This window comes from Suricata suricatta, chromosome X (assembly GCF_006229205.1).
Source record: "Suricata suricatta isolate VVHF042 chromosome X, meerkat_22Aug2017_6uvM2_HiC, whole genome shotgun sequence".
Classification (NCBI taxonomy): domain Eukaryota; kingdom Metazoa; phylum Chordata; class Mammalia; order Carnivora; family Herpestidae; genus Suricata; species Suricata suricatta.
This window is the reverse complement of record NC_043717.1, coordinates 82,796,067-82,823,749: the sequence shown is the minus strand read 5'-3', so window position 1 is coordinate 82,823,749 and position 27,683 is coordinate 82,796,067. Positions and strand designations below refer to the sequence as shown.

Here is a 27,683-nt window from a genome sequence, read left to right as displayed (position 1 = left end):
TTCCCGGAGTCCCCGCCCCGCCCCCCGCTCGTCTCCGTAGTGCGTCAAAGGCCCAGAGTCTTCCCAGTAGGGGTAAAAAAAAAAAAAAAAAGGTACGTCGCGCGAGATTCGGCGACGGGATTTCGAAGTTAGGGAACAGCGGCGGCGCACGCGTACTGGCCTCACAACCTCGGGGCGGCACGCGGGTAGGTAGGCTAGAACCCAGAGGAGGGGGAGCCGAGCGTGCTGGTGTCTCCCCCGGTGGCCGCGCAGTGCGTGGGTCTGCGGGTCGCTGGACGTGCGGAGTACTGGGCCCGGCCTGGTCTCCCCGATTCACGTGTGACTGCGGCGGGCGCCGTCCTGCGCCTCCAAGAGTTGGAGGAGTGCCGCGGGCGTGCACCCCGGCGTCGGGACGTGGGCTCGTGCTCGCCTTTTCCTTTTTTAACGGTCGCCCCTCACGCACACACTCCCGTCCCCTGAGAGTTGGTCTCCGCGCCTCGGCGCACCCCCTCCTCACGCGGCCACTCCCACCGACCCCCCCCACCTCCAACCCCGTCCCCTCGTTCCCGCTCGCTCCTGGTGGGTAGCCGGCTTCATCCCCAGGGTCCCTACTTGGGGGCGGAGAAGATGGCTGGCGGACGTCTGCTGTTGGGGGGCGACTTCCTGTCGCCGCCGCCGCCGCCCCCCCTCCCGCCGCCGCCGCTGCCGCCCCTCCCGCCGCCCCCGCCCGAGCCAGTGCTGGAGCAGTGGCGCTATAGCCACGAAAGTGACTGGCAGTGGGCTCTGCGGCGCAGCTTCATCTGTCGGCACCTGCACAGCTACCCTGGGGCTGCCCTGGACCAGCTCCTTGCGCTCTCCGCCGCCTGGACCAACCACGTTTTCTTGGGCTGCAGGTGAGGAAGGTGTGAGGGTCGCGCTGCGGGCCGGAGTAGGGGGCTCGGTGCTGGGGGGAGGCCAGGATAGAGACAGGGTCAGAATACGGACGCGGGCTTAGAGGCCGGAGGTGCTGGAGGACCCCAGAGGGTTCGGTGTTGCTCGGGGCGGGGGGGTTGGCCGAGTGAGGTGGGCAGAGGGTGACATAACAGCCAGAGGGTGCGGGGACCGCGGGAGCAGCTCCTCCAGGACCAGGGATGGAAATAGAGCGGCACCTGGAAGACGATTGATGGGAGGTGGTCATTGTGGTGGTGGTTTGGGAGGGCGTGGGAAATGACGAATAGCAGAATCTCGGACCTGCGTAGGACCTTCCAAGGATGCGGTATCCGCGGAGAGATTCGACAGTCGGGGCTTCGAGGGTCGCGGGGCGAGGGAGGGAGGTGGGGGTAGGGAGAGGGGGGAACCCTGCTCGGCTTCTCCTGGCCACTCCCTCTTTCCAGCCCCACGAAATAAAACACCACCAGCCCCCCGGCGGGGTTTTACTGTCTTCTCCTGGGGAGGCGGGTTCTGTGCGATCTGTCTTAGCTTCAAGGTCCGCCTTGCTTGTAGGTTTGCGCATAATGTGCCTAGACGGACGCAAACAAAGAGAGGGATATATCTATTCTAAAAATGGATTGCTCTCCTTTCACCTTAAATGTGATCAGAAGGATTAACATTTGGCCTCTGGGTGAGGTTTTAGGGGTGTGTGTGTGGCCGTGTCCGTTTCCTAGAACCGGGTGCGCATTCTGAACAGGCCTCTTTGAAAGCTCTTTGCATTCAATGGAGACTGCAGTATGGTTTCCACGCATTAAAAAAGCCAACAACAAACAGACTACTTGGATCTGTGTCCTTCGGAACCCCCAAATTGGTCCTAGACTAATCATTCCTTTGATAGACTGAGAGGCGCTTTTTTTTTTTTTTTTTTTTTGGACACTTAAGGCTCACAGTGAATTTTTTATTAGGAAGGATGAGAAATTTTGGAAAATGACCAGATCAAATTCAGCCAATTCAGTTCTAGGAATGGCCGAAGCAGATACAGAAAAATAGGATTGTCCACTTCTACCCTTGATTGTTGAACATAGTTTTCAGTATATACTTTGTTTTGCTTGGATCACAATTTCTTTCTTTCCCCTCTTCTCTAGGTTAGTGTAATTTCTGCCTCCAGAGACAATGATTATTTCACTGGAGGAACTGGTTACACCTAGGGAAGCCCCCGTTATTGATTCAGACAAATCGAATTGACCTTTACTTACCAGTATTATGTTTTGCAGTTGAAAAGGTACCTTTATCCTGTAATCATAGAGCCCTTGATATCACAGAAAGCCCGGGGAAATCTGAATCCTGAAAAACACAACGTGCATGGGGGAGAACCACTATCCTTTGTGTTGGTAATAAATCTTACCTTCCCGCTAGAGTGTAAGCTCCTTTGGGGAGGAGGTTTTTGCTTTCTTGTTCACACCTTTATTCTCAGTGCCCACAAGAGTGTCTTCTGTGTGCTAGCCACTCAGCAAATGTGTGTGGAGTGAACAGATGACTTTTAGCTTTATACTGTACCAAACGTATTCATAATTTATGTCTCGCCCTTAATACAACACCCTTGGGAATTAGGTGGTGGCTCGTTTTTACAGCTAAATCAATGGAGGCTGAGAAGTTAAGGGACTTTTCCAAGGTCCCACAGTTGGGGCCGCTACCTGGGTCTTCTGATGCTCTTTCCACTGAGACACAGCTGCCATATTTGGGAAGGATAGACCAGGAGTGAGAGCAAGGAACTGACATAAGTCACAGCATTATTTTATCTAAGGATTTCATTCCAACCAGGCCCTGAAACAACACAAAACAGGCCAGTGGTAGTTGCTGTTAAAGTTCAAGCATTCAGGACATTTTGTGTGGGAGACATCATTCTTCATCACGTCACATTTTAGTTAAGTCAGTTTTATCCTTACAAGAATTGCTGTAACATTATCACATAGCTGAACTGAAGCATAATGTTTGCATTCTTTCTGATAACATAGATACAGGAAAAAGGGAAAGGGCAGTAAAGAGTCTTGGAAGCTAGGGACCACGTGCAGTTTTCCACTTTAGTCAGGCTTTATGTTAGCTGTCATCATCAGGTGGGTAAAATCTGTATTCCGGTACTTGTTAAGGTTGATGTTGGCAGAGCTCATTTTCTGGTCTGTTCCATGAGAGAAGACTGTTCTCTCAAGGGAACTCAGAATACACTGCACAACCACCCATTGTTAATTTGCTGTTCAGACATCATCCCTGAACTTTTAGAACACACTGCAAATGGTAGCACTCTTCCTACCCCCTACCCCCCCCCAAGGGCTTTCTGTGTTCTGTTTTAGTTGGGGCTGAAATAAGTTCTAGGTCAAGGAGAGCTTTGAAAACTCCTTGATCCTAAAACCCAGCCAGGAGGAGCTCCCACATGAGCAGGGGGGCAAAATTTTTCATTCCTTTTGGTGATAACTGGCGATTTTCACAACAAGGCTTGAGTATCTTGATACAATGCATCTTGTAACATTGGTTTTCAAACTTAAGCCTCAGAATTCCTGTCCAGCTTGCTCAAACACAGATTTCTGGGCCCCACCTCCAGCGTTCTGATTCCGGAGGTAGGAGGCAGGAGCCCTCCCCTCCATTAGCATTTCTAACAAGTTCCCAGGTGAGCCTGAGGATCATGGGATGCCAGTCCTCACTGTGAGAGCCGCTGCTTTGGAGGATAAAAGAAAGCAATGTGTTCCAGTCAGCTTTTTGATCATTTCCCAGGCAACCAGGAAGCTCAAATAGCTGAAATTATTTCTCTTCACTAGTATTTGTCTGTGTCATAAAAGTAAATAGCCTCTCAAGAATTTCTTCTGCAGGCAATTTCTAAGCTATGTCTTGTGGCTAATGAAAAGTTAGTGTAGTCTTCTACTCACCTGCATGTATAGCCCTTACGTAATTGTTCATATGAATGCCTAGGGAACTGCGTAAAGTTTACTTAGAAATTGTAGATAATGTTCCAGTTGAGTTCATGTTGTGAAAATAACTTTGCACGTCGGTAGCATGCATCAACCACCAGCTAAAGAAGTGGGAGGGGAGCTTTCAAGAGATTTATCAATAACCTGGTTGTGTGTTATTCACTTATGATGTTGAGTCTTATTAATAGTTTTGAGTAAATAGTTTTATACTTGGGAATCCTGATCTTTGCTTAGTTTGGAAATGTCAGCTTTTTTTTTTTAACCTGGTAGAACAATTTAATAATTTTTTTTTTTTAAATTCTGGAAGCATTGGGGCGCCCCGGTGACTCAGATAAGTGTGGGACTCTTTGATTTCTGCTCAGGTCATGATCTCATGGTTCGTGAGTTCAAGCCCTGTGTTGGGTGCTGCGCTGACAGTGTGGGGCCTGCTTGGGTTTCTCACCCTCCTTTTCAGCCCCTCCCCCACTTGCTCTCAAAACTAACATTAAAATATAAATAAGTAAAAGAAAACTTTGGAAGCATTACTGAATATTTGTTGAATTTCAAGTGCCATTGTAGAGCTTAAGTGTGCATCTATCTTTTTTCACAAATATAACATTCATGGGGTGCCTGGGTGGCTCAGTTGGTTAAGTGTCCAACTCTTGACTTCAGCTCGGGTCATGATCTCATGGTTTGTGAGTTCAAGCCCCATATCAGGCTCTATGCTGACAGTGCAAAGCTTGCTTGGGATTCTGTCTCCCTCTCTCTGTCTGCCCCTCCCCTGTGCGCTTGTGTGCTCTCTCGTGCGCGCGTGCTCGCTCGCTCTCTCAAATAAAGAAAAAAAACAAATGTAAGATTCATAAAGTCAAAAGCCTTTGTCCATTATAAATCCTCTTTATGCATGCCAGGTCTGATGGGACACTTGAATAACGTGCTGATTTCCAAAAGTTTAGTACATGATATGGTATCTTTGAAAACTCTACAGACCTGCTGAAGTTTTTCAGTTTTGTTTTTTAGCATTTATGATCAAATGGGTAAATTAACAGACATAAATATGTAATATGCAATTATTACTTTATTAGATTTGCTTGCCTTAATGATACTTTACATCACGATCTCTCCATAAGTTAGAATATTATATAGCCATTGAAACTTATGTGGTAATAACGTAGAAAAAAACTTATTGTAAATTAAGAAAAACCCCGTCACCCCACCAGATTGGATCATCAATATAGATGATCTGATAGGAATTCTTTTGGGGGGGGTGGTATGGAAAGCATAGAAAATGTTGACCAAGTTATCAGTGGTTGAGTTTGTAGGTACATTTCTTGGTAGGTTCTCTAAAATTTCTGGAGTAAAGGTGTTACTTAAATCTACAGAGGCGCCTGCATGGCTCAGCCGATTAAATGTCCAACTTCGGCTCAGGTCATGATCTTACAGGTCATACGTTCGAGACCTGCTTCAGGCTTTCTGCTATCAGCACAGAGCCTGCTTCAGATCCTCTGTTCTCCCCTACTACTCTCTGCCCCTCCTCTGCTTTCTCTTTCAAAAATAAGTAAAACATTAAAAAAGTGTGTGTGTATATATATATTACCTACAGAAAAAAAAACATAATGGAAAACAGTAGTGAAAGCTTTACTGGCTTGGCTTATTTAAATTTGTGGAACCGGGAGTGCCTGGGTGGCTCACTCAGTTGAGCACCCAACTCTTGATATTGACTTAGGTCATGATCCTGGAGTCATGGAATCAAGCCTTGCATCTAGCTCCATGCTGAGCGTGGAACCTGCTTAGATATTCCCTCTCTCTGGGGCACCTGGGGGCTCAATCGGTTCAGTGTCCGACTTTAGCTCAGGTCATGATCTCGTGGTTCATTGCTTCAAGCCCCACATTGGGTTCTGTGCTGACAGCTCAGTGCCTGGAGCCTGCTTTGAATTCTGTGTCTGTCTGTCTGTCTCTCTCTCTCAAAAAAAAAAATATATATATATATCCTCTCTCTCCCCACCCCCCAGTGGCTCAGTCAGTTAAGCATCCAACTAAGCTCAGGTCATGATCTCATGGTTTGGAATTTGAGTCCTGCATCGAACTCTCTGCCCCTCCCCCGCTTGCATGCACACTCTCTTTTTCTCTCTCTCAAAAATAAATTAAAAATTAAAAAAATTTTTTTTAAGATTCTTGGGGTGCCTGGGTGGCTCAGTTAAGCATTTGATTTAAGCTCAGGTCATGATCTCATGGTTTGTGAGTTTGAGCCCCACATCATACTCTGCGCTGACAGCCTGCTTGGAATTCTCTCTCTCTCTGCCCCTCACCCACTAATGCTCACTAGTTCTCTCTCTCAAAAATAAATAAACATTAAAAAAAAGAGATTCTCACCTGCTCACACTTGCATTTGCACTATCTCTCAAATAAGAATAATAGAGGCTTCTGGGTGGCTTCTTTGGTTAAGTATCGGACTTTCAATATCAGCTCAGGTCTTGATCTCAGTTTGTGAGATGGAGCTCTTTATCAGGCTCTGCACTGACAGAGCAGAGCCTGCTTGGAATTCTCTCTCTCCCTTTCCCTCTACCCCTACCTTACTTGTTCTCTCTCTCAAATAAGGAATATTATAAGTAAATAATATTTCAAAACATTGTGGAACCACTTCTTTGTTCTTGGATAGCTAGTCTCAGAAGAATTTTAGAGATGGGAATGAAATCCTAAGGGTCTCTTATTAAAGACTGTGGTTAACATTTACATTGTCCTCTGAATTGTTGAGAGTGAGGTACTGTACGGTCAGTCGTTTCCATTATTGTTGGAGCTGGTTGGGTTTCCTCAGTATTATGACTAATACGAAGCTGACTGTGTTCACACCTATGCACGGGTTTATTTTTATAGCCCATGGGTGATGTTGGATTTTGCGGCAGATGTCATGAATAGGGAACAGCAAGTAGGTAGAATAATTACTAATGTTGGAAGAAACCCGGGACAACAGTGAATGGGTTGAGCCCCAGATGCACCACTCATGCACACTGTACAGTTGTGTACCATATTTGGAATCAGGCTGGAGTTGAAGGCCTGGAGAATATTGCCTGGAACTCAAGGTGAGTGTAGTACCAATTTGGGTAGCAAAAGTGGCATGACAAGTTTAAGATATATAAACTTCCATTTTCATAATCATTTGTTTTCTGCGTTAAACCTTGGAACTCGGACTCCCAACTGTGAATGGAAGTGATATATAGAAAGCACATGGGGTGGCTCAGTCTGTTAAGCGTCCGGCTTCGGCTCAGGTCATGATCTCATGGTTTGTGGGTTCGAGCCCCGCATCGGGCTCTGTGCTGACAGCTCGGAGCCTGGAGCCTGCTTCAGATTCTGTGTCTCCCTCTCTCTCTCTGACCCTCCCCCACTCATGCTCTGTCTCTCTCTGTCTCTCAAAAATAAATAAAAAACAAAAAATTTTTAAGAAAGTACAATGTTGTAGGTTATACTATCTGATGTTTAGGTAAGAATAAATGAAAATAAGGTTATTCTTGGCATTTAAATCCCAGAGCAGCCGCAGTAGCAGTTATCAGCAGAGAGTACAGATTACCGCTGAGCCAGCCGGTGGCCTTCTGTCCACTGGGTGTGGAACCAGTTGTGCCACAAATGGAAAATGTTACCCTCCTTTAAGTTCAGAACCTACTCGTATAAAGGTGTGGTAGTTACTCGTATTCAGAATTTTCTTCCCAAATGGCACTGGGAGTCTTTTTTTGGTCATTGCCAGGAAAGGCTCTCAAGGTAGGAAGGGTGAGTGGGTCCCCGGGATGACAGAAACTTTACTTAAGCCCATATGTTTCTTTCTCTGCAGTTCTCTGGAAGTCTGTCAAGCAGCCAATCTCCTTTATAAAGAGCCCTTTTAAGAATTGTGTGTTTTTGAAGCGTTTTAACAGGAAAAAACCACACACAGAAGTAAAAGAGCTTAATGGACCCCCACACGCCCATCACCCGACCTCGGAAATATCAAGTCTGTCATGCTGCCCTTCTCGCTTCATCTGTTGTGCCCCCAGTTCTTTGTGGGAGATAGTCTGGAGTATATTGAAATCTTGGGGTACCTGGATGGCTCAGTCAGTTGAGCGTCAGACTCTTGATTCTCTCCCTCTCTCTCTGCCCCCTATCGTGTGCTCTCTCTTCTCTCAAAATAAATAAACTTTTAAAAAGGAAAATCTTGACACCGTTTCACCTGCAAATACTTCAGTATGTATCTGTACCAGATAATTTTTCAAATTTATGTTTTTTTAATTTATTTATATTTTTGAGAGAGAGGGGGGAGAGAGAGAATCCCAAGCAGACTCCACACTGTCAGCCCAGAGCCTGATGTGGGGCTTGAACTCATGAACCATGAGATCATGACCTGAACTGAAATCGAGTCAGATGCTTAACCAACTGAGCCCTCCAGGTGCCCCAAGAATTTTTACAAATAGAGTTATAACACCATTATTTACACTCAACAAAATTAACAATTTCTTAGAATCAGCATCCATGTTCAGTCTTCTCCATTTGTCTCAAAATGTATTTCTTTTAGGATTTTATTTTTAAGTAATCTCTACACCCAATGTGGGGCTCGAACTCACATCCTGGTGGTCAAGAGTTGCATACTTTGCTGACTGAGCCAGCCAGGTGTCCCTCAAAATGTGTTTTTACATTTATTGGTTTGTTTGATTCATCGTCCAGACCAGGTCCATACATTGTATTTGGTTGGACTGTCTGCTTTAATCTAGAAACCCATTCCCCTGTCCTTTTATTTTCATGCTATCTATTTGGATTTTCACACAGTGCTTCCTTCATTCTGACTTGGCTGGCTATGTTCTGGTGGTGATGTTTAAGCTATTCCTGGGAATTCGGGGCTTGATTAGGGTTGAGTTCGATTATTTAGAGGGCCAGAATACTTTATAGATAGTGCTTTGTATTTCCTGTCCTATCACGTAAGGGGACACATGTCTGCTTGTCTCCTTTTTAGTGATACTAATAAAATAAGATGATAAAGTTCCCATCTCCTTTTTTTAATTGACATTTTCATTGAGATCATTGTAGATTCACATGCAGTTGTAGGAAATAATACGGAGATGCCCTGGATTCTTTTTTTTTAATGTTTTTATTTATTTTTGATACAGAGAGAGACAGAGCATGAGAGGGGGAGGGGCAGAGAGAGAAGGAGACACAGAACTGGAAGCAGGCTCCAGGCTCTGAGCTAGCTGTCAGCACAGAGCCTGATGCAGGACTTGAACCCACGAACGTGAGATCTGACCTGAGCTGAAGTCGGAGGCTTAACCGACTGAGCCACCCAGGTGCCCCGCCCTGGATTCTTTACTCAGTTCCCCTAATGATGACACTTTGCAAAACTATTGTGTAATATCTCAACTAGGATAATAACGTTCAAATCGACTGATTTTATTCAGATCCCCCAGTTTTACCAGTACTCGTGTGTGTTTATTAGTTGAATATAATTTATTTCATGTGTAGTTTTGTGTAGCCACTACCATAGTCAAGGTACTGAACAGTTCCAGTACCACAAGGGTCCCTCACATTACCCTTTTATAAGCACATCCATTTCCTTCCCACTCATACGCAATATCATGTGTATCAGTTCCTTTTTATTGCTGAGTAGTGTTCTGAGGTGCGTATGTACCGGATCCTAACCATTCACCTGCTGAAGGAATTCTGGGCTGACGGCAGTGTTTGGCTGTTACAAATAAAGCTACCGCAAACATTCACGTACAGGTTTTTGTGTGAACATACGTTTTGCTTTTTCTGAGATGAATGGCCCCCAAAGTGTGCCATTTCTAGGTCCTGTGGTAATTGTGTAGGAAACTTCTGAGTTGTTTTCCGGAGTGGCACACAATTTTCCATTCCTGCTGGTAGCATATAAATGACCCATGTCCTTTGTGTCCTTGCCAGCATTAGATGTTGCTGATGATACATTAGCCATTCTGAGGATGTGTAGTGATACCCCGTTGTGGTGTTAAATTACATTTCTCAGGGCACCTGGGTGGCTCAGTTGGTTAAGCGTCTGAGTTGGGCGCAGGTCATGATCTCGTGGTTTATGGGTTCCAGCCCCGTGTCAGGCTCTGTGCTGCCAGCCCAGAGCCTGGAGCCTGCTTCAGATTCTGTGTATCCCTCTCTCTCTGCCCCTCCCCTACTCATGCTCTGTTTTTCTCTGTCTCAATAATAAATAAACTTTTTAAAAAAAAGATAAATTGCATTCCTCTGGTGGTTAACGATGTTGACCATCTTTTTGTGTACTTATTTGCAATGTGTCTGTCTATCCTCTTTGGTTAAATGTTCTGTTCACGTCTCTTTGTTCATTTTTAAATATCTATGTATTTTTACTGTTGCATTTTGAGAGACGCTTATACTAGATACTCGTTTTTTGTCAAGTGTGTGGTTTGCAAATCTCTCTCCTGGTCTGTAGCTTTGTCTTTTCATCCTCGTCACAGGGGCTTTAATTTTGATGAAGTGTATCCTATCAGTTTTCCCTTTTAAGGGTCATGGTTTTGATGTCCGGTGTGAGAACTGTTTGCCTCACCCTAGATACTGAAGATTTCCTCCTGTATTTTCTAATAAGTTTTATAGTTTTACATTTAAGTCCGTGATGCGTTTCAAATGAATTTTTGGATGAGACGTAAAGTTTATTATGTTGAGGGTTTTAAAAAAATATTTATTTATTTAGGGGAGCACGCAAGGAGTGAGGGGTGGAGAGAGGGGGCAGAGGATCTGAAGCGGACTCTGTGCTAATGGACTGACAGCCCAATGTGAGAGGGAGCAAGTGTGAGACAAGAGAGAGACTCCCAAGTAGGCTCCGAGCTGTTAGTACAGGGCTCCGTCTGACGAAGTGAGATTAGGACCTGAGCTGAAACCCAGAGTCAGATGCTTAGCCTCCTGAGTACCCAGGCGCCCCCTCTTCACTCAGATTTTCTTGATTTGATGTTTGTATGTCTTCTAATGAAGTGACATGAATACTCATTTGATAGGTAAATAATTTAGAGCAGATTCTTTAGTTTTTATAGCAAGATACTCTGTTGATACAGTCCTGTGGGAGCAATTACAAGATTGGCTCATTTAGAAGCCTTTTTAAAAACTGCGGTCTTGGGCACCCAGGTGGCTAAGTTGGGTAAGTGTCCAACTTCGGTTCAGGTCATGATCTCACAGTCCGAGGGTTCGAGTCCCCCATTGGGCTCTGTACTGACAGCTCAGAGCCTGGAGCCTGCTTCCAATTCTGTCTCCCGCTCTCTCTCTCTGCCCCTCCCCAGCTCACTCTCTGTCTGTTTCTCAAAGACATAAAAAAACAACTGCAGCTTTACGTGTTTTAACTATAGATTATATTAATCTAAATAGGTACAGCCCACGCCTGATGGAAAAAATTCTGCAAATGGCTGAAGGGATTGATATCGGGGAGATGCCTGCGTGTGATCTGATGCTGTCCAAACCTTCCAAAGGTCAAAAACGCCACCTCTCAACATGTGACGGTGAGTATACTTGATTCTGGAAGGTGGGATTTGAATAAACAATGTGGCTTTTTCAAAACGATATCAGTCTGGTATGTGATTTTAAATAACATTGGTAACATTGGATCTTACACAGAGGTAAAGGAGTTTTAACTTTTGGTTTTGTACGGTGGTGTGGTGGGGGTGGGGTTTCAGGATGCTAAATCGAACTGAAAACTAAGAATACTGAGGTCACAGTCTAATGCTATCCTTCAAGTCCATGGCACGGACCGTCCCTCCAAATAGAACCACCTTATCATCTGAACATCTAACTAACTAAATCCTCCTGGATGGGCCCAAGATGGAGCAGCTTTCTACTGAGTGGTGTTACAGGAGGAAGCCCTAGGGGCTGGTACAGCCTCAACAGAGAGTTCTTCCGTAGCTTTAAATTTGATGCCCCCCATAAATCCGTAGTTTCCAGCTGCTATTTGTTCTAGAAATAAAACATGGCAAACCACCCTTTTGTGGTGGATAGATCAGAACTAAGATTTTGACGTTGAAAACCTGTGGGCTCTTTGGATAATTATTTTGCTTTGCTCTTTAGTCACAGCTCTCTAAAGAGCTGTCACGGAGTCACTCACCTTTGACAGCAAAGAGGGAGGCTGTGTGAAGCCCCTGGCCGCCCTCTCTCCTGCGCTGGAACCATCTGTTCCGTGTGCGGCACCGGTGCTGTGAGGTTACGCTGGAACCACGTCTTCCTCTGCGCACTGCACCTGCGTCCTTGACGCGGTGGCAGACTTTCTGTCGAGTCTCTTCCCTTACACTTAGGACAGGGGCCATCCCTCCTGCCGGGATCCTACATTGATTGAGTCCCTTCCCCGAAACGACCTAAGTTTTTGTGATGGGAAGTATCTTGTACCAACAGTGCAGCTTGCAAATAATACAGTTGGTACTGTTTTCCTGTTTGCTGCTTTTGCAGTATTCCCTTTTTAATGAATTGTAAATGTCACTTGTTCTGCAGGTCAAAATCCTCCTAAAAAGCAAGCCAGTTCCAAATTCCATGCGAGACCTCGTTTTGAGCCTGTACATTTTGTAGCTAGTAGTTCAAAAGAGGAAAGACAGGAAGATCCTTATGGCCCTCAAACGAAAGAGGTAAATGAACCGCCACAGTTTGTCAGCATGCCAGGGGACGTCTACCAAGATTATACCCAAGACTCTTTCAGTGTCCAGGATGGGAATTCTCAGTACTGTGACTCGTCAGGATTTATTTTCACAAAAGACCAGCCTGTAACAGCCAGCATGTATTTTGACAGTGGGAACCCAGCCCCGAGCGGCGCATCGCAGCAGGCGAGCTCCCAGGCGGCCCCCGAGCCTTCGCCCTCACAGACGTTTCCTGAGTCCGTGGTAGCCGAGAAGCAGTATTTTATTGAAAAACTAACAGCAACGATCTGGAAGAACCTTTCTAATCCAGAGATGACTTCCGGATCTGATAAAATTAATTATACATACATGTTAACTCGGTGTATTCAGGCGTGCAAGACCAATCCTGAGTATATATACGCTCCTTTAAAAGAGATCCCTCCCGCTGACATCCCCAAAAATAAGAAACTTCTAACAGATGGTTACGCTTGTGAAGTTAGATGCCAAAATATCTACTTAACCACAGGCTACGCTGGCAGCAAGAACGGGTCCAGGGACCGTGCCACGGAGCTCGCTGTGAAACTCTTGCAGAAGCGTATTGAAGTCAGAGTCATCCGAAGGAAATTCAAGCACACGATCGGAGAGGACCTCGTGGTGTGTCAGATTGGCGTGCCTTCCTATGACTTTCCTCCTGCTCTGAAGCCACCGGAAGAGCTGGTGGTGCTGGCGAAAGATGCTTCAGGGCAGCCGATCTTTAATGCTTCTGCCAAACACTGGACCAACTTTGTCCTTACAGAAAACGCAAACGATGCGATCGGCATCCTTAACAACTCTGCCTCCTACAACAAAATGTCAGTTGAATACAAATATGAGATGATGCCCAACCGCACGTGGCGCTGTCGGGTGTTCTTGCAAGATCACTGCTTGGCCGAAGGTTACGGAACCAAGAAGACCAGTAAGCATGCGGCTGCCGACGAGGCTTTGAAAATCCTTCAGAAGACACAGCCCACCTGCCCATCCATCAAGAGTTCACAGTGCCAGACGGGCTCTTCACCCCGCGGGTCTGGAAAGAAGAAAGATATAAAGGATCTCGTGGTTTATGAGAACTCCTCCAACCCGGTGTGCACGCTGAACGACACGGCTCAGTTCAACCGCATGACGGTTGAGTACGTGTACGAAAGGATGACGGGCCTCCGCTGGAAGTGCAAAGTGATTCTGGAGAGCGAAGTGATCGCGGAGGCGGTCGGGGTGAAGAAAACTGTCAAGTACGAAGCTGCCGGGGAGGCGGTCAAGACCCTCAAAAAGACCCAGCCGACCGTCATTAACAATTTGAAGAAAGGAGCTATCGAAGACGTGATTTCCCGAAACGAAATCCAGGGCCGTTCGGCCGAGGAGGCTTACAAACAGCAAATCAAGGAGGACAACATAGGAAACCAGCTGCTGAGGAAGATGGGCTGGACAGGCGGCGGGTTAGGCAAGTCTGGCGAGGGCATCCGGGAGCCCATCTCCGTCAAGGAGCAGCATAAGCGAGAAGGGCTGGGGCTCGACGTAGAGAGGGTGAACAGAATCGCCAAGAGAGACATCGAACAGATCATCAGAAACTATGCCCGCTCGGAGAGCCACACGGATTTGACTTTCTCCACAGAGCTGACTAACGATGAGCGGAAGCAAATTCACCAGATTGCCCAGAAGTACGGCCTTAAGAGTAAGTCGCATGGGGTAGGCCATGATAGGTACCTGGTGGTAGGTAGAAAGAGACGGAAGGAAGACCTGCTAGATCAGCTCAAACAGGAGGGCCAGGTGGGCCATTACGAGCTTGTGATGCCTCAGGCAAATTGAGATATTACTAATTTATTTTGTTAAGTGCCCAACGAGGCAGATTGGTGACTTCAAGAAATGCTACGTGTCCTGACTGCAGAGTATATTCATTCTTGAGATGTTTCACCTTGTTCATTTCATATAGTGCTTTATTAGGTATTGGAACCCGAACACTCTGTCCACTTGTAATAGCTTCATCCGGCAGAGGGTACTGTGCGGTTACTGTTTTTGTCTCTCATCTCGCTGTGCCCCTCAGATTTTAGTAGTTTGTACAAAGTGAGAACCCATGTCCAAGTGGAAGTTCACCCCGAGGAAAGAAATTTCCATTTTAAAGGGCATAGCACAGCGATCCGCAATGATAGGTAAAGTTGACATTGACTACAATAAAACTACCATCTTAATTCCAGACTTACTGAAAATGTCAGATCATTTTGTATTACTATTTTCATCTTTGTGTGAAGCCAGTTAAAGAATGTTTAACAGTAAATTGTGCTGTATGTGTAAATGTCCTTACCGACTAAATGATGTAAGACTTTCTTAAAGTAATTTTAGTGTTCTTTTATTTATAACTTCTACCACATGGTTTCCAGAGTACTGAAAGAGATTTACTCTATCTGGTGATATATAAGTTTTAAACAATTCTAGTCTTCACGCCGAGAGAGCACTACTGGAGAGAGCAATTGAAAACTTTCAAAAACTTTGATTCACTCAGAAGAAAGGAAGCTGGAGCTGTTCGTTCTTGGTGCCTTGCAGAGAGACAGTCGCTCTCCGTCACAGCTTTCACACAGTTCGGGTGCGCGGCGCGGCCCAGGCGGCCACGGCCGCCGTACAACTTGGTAAGAGGCTGGAGATCCATTGGTGCTTTGATGAAAAGGTCAGTTGGCCGATCTCTCTCTCACAAAGCTTACCAAGCCCCAAAAGCCAACTTTGTAACATATTTAAAACCGCTATTTTCGCTTATTTCTGGAATGTATAAAAAATGTATAAAAAGAATTAGCATATGCTTTCTGAATAAAAAGGAGCCGGAGTTGATCAACATGGTGGTGTGCTTATTGCCGTCCTCCTAAGCGGCGCTTTGGACCTTTGGAGACGGGAAGTGGTGTTTGCAGACAGTGTCTCAAGCCCAGAGCGCCTGTGGATGAACCTAGAAGGACTTAGCAGATCGGAACAGCTAACCGGTCACCCGTCGCATTTTCCTGTGACCCAGCCTGCTGGCTGCGACCAGAGCTCAGGCTGTTTACTGTTGCGTGAGTTTGGTTTTGTACCGCAGATAAAGCACATATTACTATTTAGAGAGGAGTATTGATCTCGATAGTCAAACACTCCAATGAGATAGTAGGACACTTAGCGGGCTCACAGGGTCTTAAAACGTTTAGCACAGTATTTGGCATGCAGTTGGCTCACAATAAACAGTAATTTCCTTTCCCCTCTCTCATATTTTGCATGAAGAAGCTGTCCATGGTAGTCAAATCCATATTTAAAAAATATGAAGAGATTCACTTTTACACCTGCATCTCCATGTTTTGGTCACCCACAGCGATTTAACAGCGTGTGGTATTTGCTTCCCCCCCCCCACTCCCTTTCCTCCCTCCCGCAGTGGGTAGCCTCTCCTAATGCTGATAGGAAGAGAAATGAATGCACCTTCTATTTTGGCTCTTCACGTCTTAACAATGGCAAAGGGAACAGAGCTAGATGTTTATAGATTTTATAGGAATTTTTTTTAACCTACAAGGCTCATACCAAACTTGAGAAGCTGCAGTTCAGCTGGTGAGTTGGAAAAGCCAGCCTTCGCTCCCTTGACTAGGAGTGGCTTTGTGGATTAAGGGATATGAAAAGTCATTTCTTTCTTTACATCACTTTCCTATTCCCAGCATGATTGGGGGGAGGGGGCTGGGAAGTACGGAAATGTTACCTACGAATCTGCTTTACTTAGATAAGTTCAACAGAACAGAATATTAATGTGGTCACAGTCAAGGCTCCTAAATAATTGGGCCAAATATATATACACAAATACATGTGTGTGTGTATTTGTGCATGGAGGGTGGGTGGCAAGTATATATTTGATTCTGGATTTGAGGGTCCAGATTTCCTAACTCCTTAGATTAGCTTTGGTATTCATGTGGAATTAGGAAGAAGTCACTTAACTCAAAATAAAATATGTTGAGAAATGGGTTTAAAGAGAATGAGCTGCTAGACAACTTTGCTGCTCTATTTTGTCCCCATCTGTTGGCTCCTGTATTTCCCTTTTCTTCAAAACTGCAGTCATTTGTAACTCAGTCCCTTTGCTATAAAACCTGCACAGATAAATGAGCTGCTTCAGGTTTTATTAGAATTACTTAAATATGTTATACTGAGGAAGTAACTCTGTCAGTTATATATGTATATATGTATGTATATATGTGTGTGTGTGTGTGTATATATATATATAGCCTCCACTGTCACAGATCCACTTTTTAGATTTTTTCTCCCTCCCTTTTGATTGCAAAATGAATGGGAATCTCATGCATTCTGTTGGAATTCTTTTTTTAGAAGAATACAATGCATTCACTTTGCTGGGAGTAACCCCTGAAGCTGGAGGTGGGTCCTAAGTAAAGGACTCTTGATGACAACTTTGCTTCTTCCTCATACCCCCATCCCAGTATCAGCAGGTGCAGAAAGGAAGACTCAAGTTCACATTAGACCATTGTTTGTAAAGGGATCTCCAAATCTGTTTTAACTCTCTGGGTATAATTATATGCAGGCAGCCTGTGGCATTTTTAGTAAAAAAAAAACATTGTAAAGAAAAAAGGCAAAATAGCATTAAATGTTTGAATGGTTTTTGTAGCACCTTCAACCTCAGGATAGGTTGCCTTTAGAGATCAGCTGTTGACTGTTGTAAGCTTTTCAAAGGATTATCCCATGAAAAAAACTGGGAATGGGGTTTCTCAGGAGGTGTATAAAAAGGAGACAAATGAAACCTGCACTCCCCATCTCACCTTAATTTTTTCAAATGTGACTAACAGTGTCAATATTGAAGGTGCCCCGCCACGGTAGGATGATAAAGTTAATATAAAACAAATCTACCAAATAAAGACCAATGTAATGTGGCTCTGCTTGGAAGCAGAAATGGACTTGAGGGAAAACAGCAAGCGTGTTTAAGGACACTGCTGCTGGTGGGACAGACCTGGTACCGTGGGGCATGAACTCTGCCCCTGAGGCTCCTTTGAGTCCCTCATCTTAAAGGATGAGTGAGTACCCACACCATGAAGAGTTTCAGTTCATGGCGCCCCCACCCCGAAGGAGAGAGGAGCGTTCCCACCGAGTCACGCTCCAGGGTCTTTAGAACGAGATGGGCTGCTCCCTAGGAGAGAGCAGTTGTGTTCCCACAAGAGAAGATTGAGGCTCCCCTGCACTCCCCGCACAGGAGCTAAAACACCTTTCTGGAGGAGTTAAAGCTACGTCAGGATCAACAAGTGAGATGTTGGCCTGTGAGGGTGCTGGTAAATACCCAGGTCTGTCGCCCCCCACCCCCGCCCCAACGCCACTTCATTCGCTTGATTGACCATACTGTATGCTGAAGGAACTTTGTTTTATTTAACAGTTTTACATTCTTGTTAAAACGTTAAAAAAAGAACAAAGCATTAACACTTATGACAAGAAAGAAGGTCCTCTCCAACAGTATCTACTCCTGTTTTTCCTCTCACAGAGCGTCGTATTCACCATGTTTATTTCAAGGGGGAAAGTGAGTAGATGTGAGATTCCAATAAGTTAATACTAAAAGTTCATAGTGAGCTAAAATATAATTATACCTTGACTACAAAATTTTAAGGTTATTTTTATTTACAAGTTTTGAAAATGTACATTTTTTACATGGGTTACTTGTGCAAAGTTCGATTTAGAAGAGTGACAAACGCACGAAAGGTGACAATGGAACATTACATGAAATGTGTACAAGCCTTGTCCCACACTGCGGCTTAAACATACTGCCTATCTAAAGTATAAATATCCACAGAAGGATCACGAACGTTGACTTTAATGTTCTTATAATACTGAAAGGGAGGGTGTCATGCTAAGCGAAATAAGTCAGGCGGAGAAGGACAGATACTGTATGTTTGCACTCATAGGTCTAACAGGAGACACCTAATAGGGGACCATGGGAAGAAGAAAGGGGGAAAGAGAGATGGGGAGAGAGAGGGACACAAATCACTAGAGACTCTTGAATACAGAAAACTGAGGGCGGAAGGGGAAAGGGGAAGTGGGGTGGTGGTGATGGAGGAGGGCCCTTGTGGGGAAGAAGCGCTGGGTGTTGTATGGAAACCAACTTGACAATAAACTATATATATAGATACAGATATAAAAGAAAGAAGAAACTATAGCATGCAGCACGACCTCGGGAGTCGAGTGGAAAAATAGTTTGCCACAGATAGCTCCCTTCCTTGGGTTCCTTAAAAGTCTGAAAAATGATGGGGGATCCGAAGTCTATCGAGGGTAGCACTGCTCCTTTAAAAAGATGAACATATCTCCAACCTTCCCTAGCCTCAAAACTAGTGACTGTTTCCATTCCTCTGCTCCCACACCTCTTTAAAAAGCCAAAACCCAGAAGATGACTTCAGGCTTCTGAAACCTAGCATGGGTGAGCCCAGCGAGCATCTCACAAGGAGAGGACGGGTCAGTCACAGCGACTGCGGCGCGCCTTTGGCCGAGCCATTTTACTGTCCCCTTCCTGCCCGTAAAAACCATCTTGTAAGTCATACTGGCCGGACCTTACCGTCCTAGCAGTTCTGGCTTCCATCGCTTTTTCAAAATGGACGCTTATATGGATTTGTTCCCCTGTTTGCCATGGGCCATGTTCCAAGCATTCACGTCTAAATCCAACATGAGTGAAGGGCTGGCCAGGATGCGACACTTCAGCAATCATTTTGTTAAAAATAACACCCTGGGCATCGAGCTGTGCGCAAGCGCCGCTTGTGTAACGGTTCACTTTAAAAGCTTAGTGTAAAGCACGGTAGCACAATACGGCCCTAAAACCGGAGATGAGACACAACAGAAAAGGAATTGAGCGTTAGTAAAGTTTGCACGTAACCCAGGTACAGTCAGTACATTTGATCTCAGGGTGTTTTCTGATGTTCAAGGAGAGGGGAGGAGGGGTCAGAAAAGCTCGGCAAGGGAAGATGGAAACGGCACAACAGCTATTTTGCTTTTAATAAAGTAAATGTAATGACAGTGAACAGGAAGGAGACAAACACATCAATATAGATTTTCCTCTTGACCAGCCTCTTCCTTTGCTGCACCCGGGTCAACAGTCACGCCAGCTCTGTTCTACGATCGCAGAAACACGTTTTTCATATTCCCGCTTGTTCTCCTGGTACAGCTGGGCAGCCTGGCTGTTTGCTGGGCTATTGGGATTGGGTTCATCCAACAGAGACTAGAGAAACAAGAGAAACAATTTGTAACAGGTCAGTCCCACTATTGGGATGGGGGTCATCAATAGAGACTAGAGAAACATTACAAACAACTGTGACAGGTCAGTCCCTTGATGCACAGAAGTATACATTCCAACCAATCCACTGAATTGTCCTAAGGACTATATTTGCCTTCTTAGCATCCCACTCCAGAGTGCCAGTGATCTGCGGCAGCCAGGCAAATGCATGATTTGCACTTGGGCACTTAGGTCTTACTAATGACCCGCCCTTTAATGTTGGGACTCTCAAAACCCATTCAATTGCTAATATACATAGAGCAAAGGCCAGAGGTGGCCACAGTAAGGAACAATCACCTGTATGGATGTTAAAATGGAAGATACATCATAGGTTGGACTCCAACGGTTCTGAAGTATGTCCAGACATATACTACCATCTGCGTAGACTGAAAGCATAGAAGTGGTGCGTTAAACACAATAAAACCCACTAAGACTATATAACATAGTCAAGACAAATAAAGTCAAGAATACTTTGCTGGGGGAGGGGGGGCTTAAAAGATTCCTAAACTGCTTCTCACTTAGCTTTCTAAAATGAAGAGTCCTAATCCCCGCTAGTGAAATAATTCGAGAATGTCAACTAGAATTGGTATGAAACTAGACGATGGTCCAGGCGCATTCTTCTGAAAAGACTGCCGTATTATCCATGATATCACACGCGGTATTCCTGACAGAGTCCCTGGCCATTCAGGTTTGTGGGAATTTAGTGCACTCAATTCGTAAACTCGGTCTCCTATCTGAAATAACACACAGAGTTCATAAGGGCTCATGTTGGCATGATGATAAAAATACCTGCTATCCTGGAAAAGACTTTATCAACCTGAATAAAAAGCAAGCTGTTCTGAGGCTTACTACGGGGGTTGGGGGTGGAGGAGGCCGAATGTAAATTAGGATCACCTGTGGTGCTTTTCCCATACCCTGTAGCCCTTGGCCACGGAAATCTGTATCTTTAAAAATGTTCCGCGGTAATTTGGATCTGCATCTACATTTGAAAACTACTGTTCTAAAGAAATAAATTGTTCTAAACGTGAACATAATTATGAGACTGACGTTAAAGGGAAACATTAAGAGCATCCTTATTTTTGTGTAATAAGTAAATAATGAAGGTCATCAAAACAAGGCGGCTTGCAGGCTCCACGCGAGGGCAGACTGCCTTCACGGCTTCAGCTCTAGAACTCAAGACCAAGACACACAGAGCCTCAGGGACAAGCTCAGTTTTCAGGGAACGGAAGGGGCCTACATAAACTCCTGGGTAGGACTACAGACGAACGGGTAGGAAATGCGAGACACCACCATCATTCACAGCGTAGCAGTTTAAAATACTGCATTGAAAGTGCTACTTGCCATTTGGATGGAACATCTTAGAGACAAATCTAACCGTCGGTGGCTTATTTGGATATTCTTCGGTGAATTCTATTGTAAGCTTGAATGTTCCTGTAGTCAGAAAAGAAAGGTTTAAGAAACAGATTTATCACTTTGTTCAGCCACCTTAAACCGCAAAATTACTGCCTGCAGAATAACGTTAGCCACTGTACATTTTGCAGATATCCTTAAAATGACCAGAAACTAGAGCCAAAATTTGGCCTTCTTCCCTTACAAGGCTGAGAGACTCAAAGGCCTGTTTTAACCAGCCCCCATCTTAAACTCTCCAGTGATTTGGAAATGGCCAAGAATGAGAGTAAAAAGGTTCCAGAATCAATGCTTGAGATACAGATCGAGGGGCGCCTGGCTGGCTCAGTCAGTTAAGTGTCCGGCTTCGGCTCAGGTCATAATCTCGTGGTTCGTGGGTTCGAGCCCCATGTCGGGCTCTGTGCTGACAGCTAGCTCAGAGCCTGGAGCCTGCTTCAGATTCTGTGTCTCCCTCTCTCTGACCCTCCCCTGCTCACGCTGTCTCTCTGTCTCTCAAAAAATAAATTAAAAAAAAAAGAAATACAAATCGATAACCAAATTATTTTCAAAATGGAAGGGAATAAGTAGGAGTGCTCAGACTCCTTTTCATATAATAGCAACATGATAATGAAAACACAACTGAACACAAGCCAGAAAAAAACGTCACAGTCTCTCTCAAAAGTCCTTAAGTATGACTCACAAGGTACTTCACTAGAAAATCAACTCAATTATTCACACTAACAGAGGAAATTAATGGCAGAAATAATTTAAACATCACATTAGATTGCATTCATGTCTCCAGCAAATTTATCTTTCTAATGATGTTTGTTTAGGCTACTAGTGAAATGAATTTCTTTTCCTTGAATACATGTCAACTAAGGTAGCAGGAGGCCCTAAGGTACACTATAGACTTATTTTATAGGGAACGAACAAACTGGATCTCATTCAAGAATCATAGGATGAGGGGCACCTGGGTGGCTCAGTTGGATAAGTGTCCGACTTCAGCTCAGGTCATGATCTCGCAGTTCGTGGGTTCAAGCCCTGCGTCAGGCTCCGTGCTGACAGCGAGCTGAGCCTGGAGCCTGCTTCCAATTCTGTCTCCCTTTCTCTCTGACCCTCCCCCACTCATGCTCTGTTTGTCTCAATAATAAATAAACATAAAAAAATCTTTTTTAAAGAATCATAGGATGTTGGGATTTGGGGAGATTATTTCCTTCATAGTAGCTTTTAAATTGGGTTTAATAAATTCAAGGAAACAATTGGGAAACTGTTTTTTCCGGACTGAAATCTCTTTATCTTACAGAATCATTTACTGTCTGGCATAAGGTGATGGACGTTCTACTGTATTACTCTGGTCCATTTAATAAATTTATTCTGATACAACAGACCATACTTCAGCTGGAGTATACTTAGTTAACGGTTCCTTCAGAGTTGGCAATTTATTTCCTCCTTCCATTAATAAGTTTATCCACCACTTAAAAAAAAAGACTACATTCTATTGCTAGATCTATCACATGTAACAATACCAAAGTTTGTTTTCTATGAGCAAACTCCTATGAAACAAACTGCTAAGTTGCCCTTAGTGTGAACATGTCTCCCAAAGTTTCAGAATAATTTAAAGTGTAACATATGGACATATTCTCCCAAACTCCTGTTACTCCCTAAGCTGTGTGGAAAGCCAGATCTGAAGACACTGCATTATAACTAAGAGCAATAGTACAGTATTTTGGAATGGACAAACATGCTATACTCCATCAGAACATACTTTACTTTCATTAACCTGCCACCCATTCAGACATCTTCCTGTTTTTGAGGAAAAAAAGATTGGTTCTTTCTCTTCAGTAGTACTTATATTAAAATACACCGGAAAAAGTGGGAATGAGTGTTAGTTCAAAAGTGGGAGCTTGCTTATCTCTCAAGTATAAACACATTGGCTCGATGTTGAAATCTGATTAAATAATAGGTAAGAAAGTCATCATCAAGGAATTGCTCTAAGCTTGGGGGGATTTAATAGCACACAGAGCTCCTGGGTACTTTAAATAGGATAACCTAAAAGTGGTAAGCAGCACATGAGGGCATGCGTGGAAACAGCAGAGCACAGTGGGGAAGGGCAGCAGCTTTGCATAAAGACCTGGGCTCGAAGCCTTGCATTGTCACTTACTAGTTGTGAGACCTTGGGGAAGCCACTCAGCTTGACTAAACCTCAATTTCCTCATCTGTAAAATGGGATTTAGAAAAGTACCCACCACATAACATTGCTGTGAGGTTTTAAGGAGGGAAATATGTGCAGTAACACAAAATAACGGCTCCATAAATACTGTAGCTACAAAAATTCTAAAGGTTCAATGGAAGGAGGTAAAAACCAAAACTCCAAACTTCACGATCAGTCAGAAATATACAAGTAATGAATTCAAATCTTCAGTACTTGCTTCCTGACCCACATCAAACGCTCACAGCTGAATCTAAGGTGAGTATGCATGCGAGTGGCTCTCAAACTTTCTCAAAAGAAAGTCCTTGACCTGGATTTTCTGCCCAACACTTGCCCAGAAATTCAACAAGGCGGTTACCTAGTTAGCTACCAAAGTTAATCAAGTCGTTTAAATCAGCTTGTTTACTATCTTGAGAAGTGAAACAATGTGATGTGTACTAAAATGTAAATTAGGACTCACCCCAAATCTTATTCAAAGTACACTACTTATCATGGATACATACCAGAACCTCTCTCCTACAACCCTCAATGCAACTTCGGAGATCCGAAACAAATGTTAAGAAAATTTAATATCTTAGAATATTATGCAATGGGGACTAACACTCTTTTTCCTCTGGATATTTAGACGGTCAGGCTTTAAATCAACTGAAAACTTAAGCCTCACCATTGTACACAATCGGTACTGATTTTGTTCATCTTCCTGAGGAGGCCCAAACATTGTAAGGAAAATATCAATTAATCCATCAAAACATATGGACTGGGAAAATGAGATGTGTTACATGGCTGGTGTATGGCAAAAAGGAGTGATATCATTAAAATTAGAGAGTGTATGTTCTGCTAAAGACATTTGCAAATTCAAATTCTTGAAAACACTGTGATGGCCAAAGGAAGCACCTCTGGAGGTGTTTTCTGCCTTTTGGCCACCAGTTTGTGACCCCGGAGGAAAAAACAGAGTCCATGCTTATATATATATATATATATATATATATATATGTATGTATAATTGGAAATTCTGATTTTTAAGGTAATACCCAAATACTCTTCATCATAGGATGTATCTACCTTAAGAACACTCAACAGTGGATTTTAAGTGATTCATTTTTAAAAGACCTACATCCAAATTCTTAAGAATACACTTATTATGAAAAGCGAATACTAGCATCTTACTGTGTCTATTAATAATTTTTAGATGATGCAAAGGAAAATACTTTATTCCATAGTCTTTGCATTCAGCATACATACTAAAATATTCTGATGAGGAAGCTTGCCCTCAGTGTTTTTTATTTGGTAGCATAAGTTCTTGAGAACATTTTCTTCTTACTTGAAGCGTGTGACATTAAATCAAGATACTCTGAAGAGTTCCTTTTCGTTAAGTCTTCATCTCTTTAAGTTGGGACTGGCTATTTCAGAAACTCCCACCGCAAAGGGTTGACAAGGAAGGGGCAAAAGTAGTTTTGGGGCTGTCGATTTATACACTACATTGGCAACCACAAAACCAATGACACCACCTGTCCTTAATCGGTCTTTCCTAGTAAATTCCCTAACTGTATATAAAGCGTATTCAAAAAGGGTCAAAATATTTTCTGTAACCACAATCGGTGTTCTAGACACCTGCAGAAGCCTCCATGAACAGCAGACGGCTCGGCTTCACAGGATGAATCAGAAAAGTATACTGTTATTTAGCTGGAGTAATTCCTTTCAGTAATGCCAGTATGGATACATCATCAAAAATAGAACGAATGATAGCATCGGGAAAGATCTAGGTAGATAATGGATTCCTTAAGTACCTTCTCAATTCATACCACTTAAACCAAGTAAAGCATCCTTGAAATATTTAAGTAGCCAGTCCTCCGGCAAAGCAATGTACTATTAATAAAGCTGTGCCCAGCACAAAGCTGTCTGAGTAAAATCAGGAGAAAGAAAAAAAAAAAAAAGCCAACGAAAACAACGTCTGCTGGAGCTAAAGCAAATACACGGTTAGTCTGCAGAGAATGCTTAGGGTGTAAGGAACCAGCACCCATCTAGTAGAGGAATATGGAGTCTAGCAAGCTCTTGCCAGGGGTCAGTTCAAATGACCTCCTGCACCAAAGTAGTATGCCTTTAGAATCAGTCACTCTTGCTGTCATTTCTTCTAATTGCAGCACCGAAGAAGAGTGGTGATATTTACCCACAGGGGGTGGGGGAGTGGAGGTAGACAGAGAGCTCTAAGAATTCAGGCGACTGTCCTTTCCACAGTCTCCTAGGGACATCTGAGTATTTTGGACAAATTATAAAACCCGATGATATTGCCCTATCTCACGGCATCCTGTGCATTGGTAGCATCATGCAGCTTGGTAACACAGGCATACACTTAGTAGTCTGCAGACATAGTTTTGTTCCCACGTTCAAACTGAGTTATGTGCACGCGTGTGTGCACATCAAATGCTCAATGAGTAGAGGTGGTCGCTGAAAAAAAAATCGCAAAGATTCTTCTCTCTTTTAAATACCTCAAATATTAACGATGTCGATCAGTATTTCAAACACTTTTAATCATGTTTTAAATGTTTTAAGCTTTCCAAAAAACAGTCACATGTACACGCATACAACTGAATGCACATAAAACTCTATCCATGTCAACTTTCTGGTGGTGACTACTGTAGGACAGTCATTCAAGAGGTTACCAGAGGGGTGGAGGAATGGGTGAAGGGTATACAAGGTCTCTCGGTGTTATGATTAATTACAACTGCCTGTGAGTCTGTAATTATCTCGAGATAGAAAGTTTTGTTTTCAATCCTTAAAAAGCAACCCAAGCGTTTTTAAAAGTCAAACCTAGGGGCGCCTGGGTGCCTCAGTTGGTTAAGCATCCCGCTTCAGCTCAGGTCATGATCTCACAGTTCGTGGGTTCAAGCCCCGTATCAGGCTCTGGGCTGACAGCTAGATCAGAGCCTGGAGCCTGCTTTGGATTCTGTGTCTCCCTCTCTTTCTGACCCTCCCCTGTTCACACTGTCTCTCTCGGTCTTTCAAAAATAAATTTAAAAAAAAAACATTAAAAAAATTTAAAGTCAAACCTAAATCCACAAAACCTCACGCACCTATAAACAGGCACACCCAGTACCCTCAAGTAGGTTGGACAGCAGTCAAGAGAGTACATTAAGGACACCCTCGACTGTGAAGCTGCTTGGAGATTACTCACCGTAAAGTCTTGATAAAAGCACACTGAAAACTCACTTTAAAATAAGAAATAATGTTACACTCAAAGTAGCCATTCAAGACCATCTCAGAGCAGGGAGGCTGACAGCTGAACTGTCAGACTGTAGAAACCCAATAGTTCTCTGCAAGGGATTCTTGCACTCATCCGACATCCAGCAGACACATAGTAAGCACCTGCTGAATACAGCTCCTGCCCTTGTGGAAGAATTCTGAATTAGGCAGTCTCCGGGGTCTCTGGGTCTATCAGCAAGTGTGTGGGTTGATACTAACTCAGTGTCTAGATAAGGAGCTGAAATTAACAGGATCGCAGCCCAAACCTCAAGAATCCTGAACACCGCTGCTATGATACTTTTAAAAAGCGACAGCCTTACCCAGATTTTTGGTTTTGTTTTGTTTTAAAGAAACAAGCAAGAAAGAAGGTGCAGGTCTAGCCCAGCGGACAATGGTCAGAACAACCTGCCACATACTGGATTCCAGTCAGCCTTTAGCAGGCAGAGGCTAGGGAGAAGTGGGCTCTTAAGTAGGAGGTACTCCGGGAGGGCTGAGAACTCTCTCCCCCAGAGATGATCAGGCTCCTGAAAGGTGGGTAAAGAAACTCTCTTACCATCTTCAAACGGGGTCCCTTCAGGCCTGCAACACAGAGAACAAGAGTCAGTTCCCGCTTAAGGGGCTCCCTTCTCCGGTAAGAGGCTTGTCTTAAGAGATGGCTATTCCAAGCTCTGCCAAGTGAAGCCTCTGATAAACCACTGCTTCCTGGGTCCGAAAAGCCACGACAGATCAATGGTTTGGGCTCCGAAACCCGGCGCAGGCCGCCCCTCCTGCCCGCTACCACTCCCCGCTCCGCCCCCCTCAGAACCCCAGACGGTTCCCCCTGGCAGCGGGAACCGAACTAATCGAGGCAGAGGCTCCGGGGAGGCGCCTAGGCCCGGCCAGACCCGAACATTTTCCCTCTCCCCTTCCGCCCTCGCGAGGGGGGCCGCCTCCCTCCCTGTCCCCACCCCCCCCCCCGCGCGTTTCGCCACCATCCGGAACGCAGACTCACCCGAAAATGACCGCGTTCCAAACCATTATGTTGTTCTCGGACGGAGCCCCGCTGACTCCGGCCGGGGGATCCTCCTGCAACCTTCAGGGAAACAGACAGGGGCTCCGCAATCCGGCCCCGGCGCCCGCGCCGGGTGGCCCCCTACCACAGCCGGCCCGCCTCGGGACCCGCCCTGCGCCCC

General features: G+C 44.6%; 2 protein-coding genes across 2 annotated transcripts in view; one reads left to right on the top strand and one right to left on the bottom strand.

Moving 5' to 3' along the window:
* Positions 1-189: 189 nt before the first annotated feature.
* On the top strand, positions 190-15,256 carry NKRF (NFKB repressing factor). The gene is made up of 3 exons (XM_029929902.1): positions 190-872; positions 11,172-11,302; positions 12,282-15,256. Exons 1-3 carry the CDS (start codon positions 607-609, stop codon positions 14,237-14,239), a joined length of 2,355 nt encoding a protein of 784 aa, XP_029785762.1. The 5' UTR covers positions 190-606; the 3' UTR covers positions 14,240-15,256.
* Positions 15,257-19,369: 4,113 nt separating this feature from the next.
* Positions 19,370-27,683, bottom strand: part of UBE2A (ubiquitin conjugating enzyme E2 A) — an 8,737-nt gene continuing 423 nt past the window's right edge. Inside the window, exons 2-6 of the mRNA XM_029930585.1 lie at positions 27,503-27,583; positions 27,065-27,090; positions 21,018-21,107; positions 19,974-20,062; positions 19,370-19,622 (exon numbers count right to left, since the gene is read on the bottom strand). Of these exons, the coding sequence (XP_029786445.1) occupies positions 19,494-19,622; positions 19,974-20,062; positions 21,018-21,107; positions 27,065-27,090; positions 27,503-27,583 (415 nt within the window). The 3' untranslated portion in view covers positions 19,370-19,493. The remainder of the gene's footprint in view (positions 19,623-19,973; positions 20,063-21,017; positions 21,108-27,064; positions 27,091-27,502; positions 27,584-27,683) is intronic.

Coding starts and splice junctions, on each gene's coding strand:
- NKRF (XM_029929902.1), top strand. CDS start 607: ATGGCTGGCGGACGTCTGCTGTTGGGGGGCGACTTCCTGTCGCCGCCG. Junction 873..11,171: donor CACGTTTTCTTGGGCTGCAG/GTGAGGAAGGTG, acceptor TAATCTAAATAG/GTACAGCCCACGCCTGATGG. Junction 11,303..12,281: donor CCACCTCTCAACATGTGACG/GTGAGTATACTT, acceptor CTTGTTCTGCAG/GTCAAAATCCTCCTAAAAAG.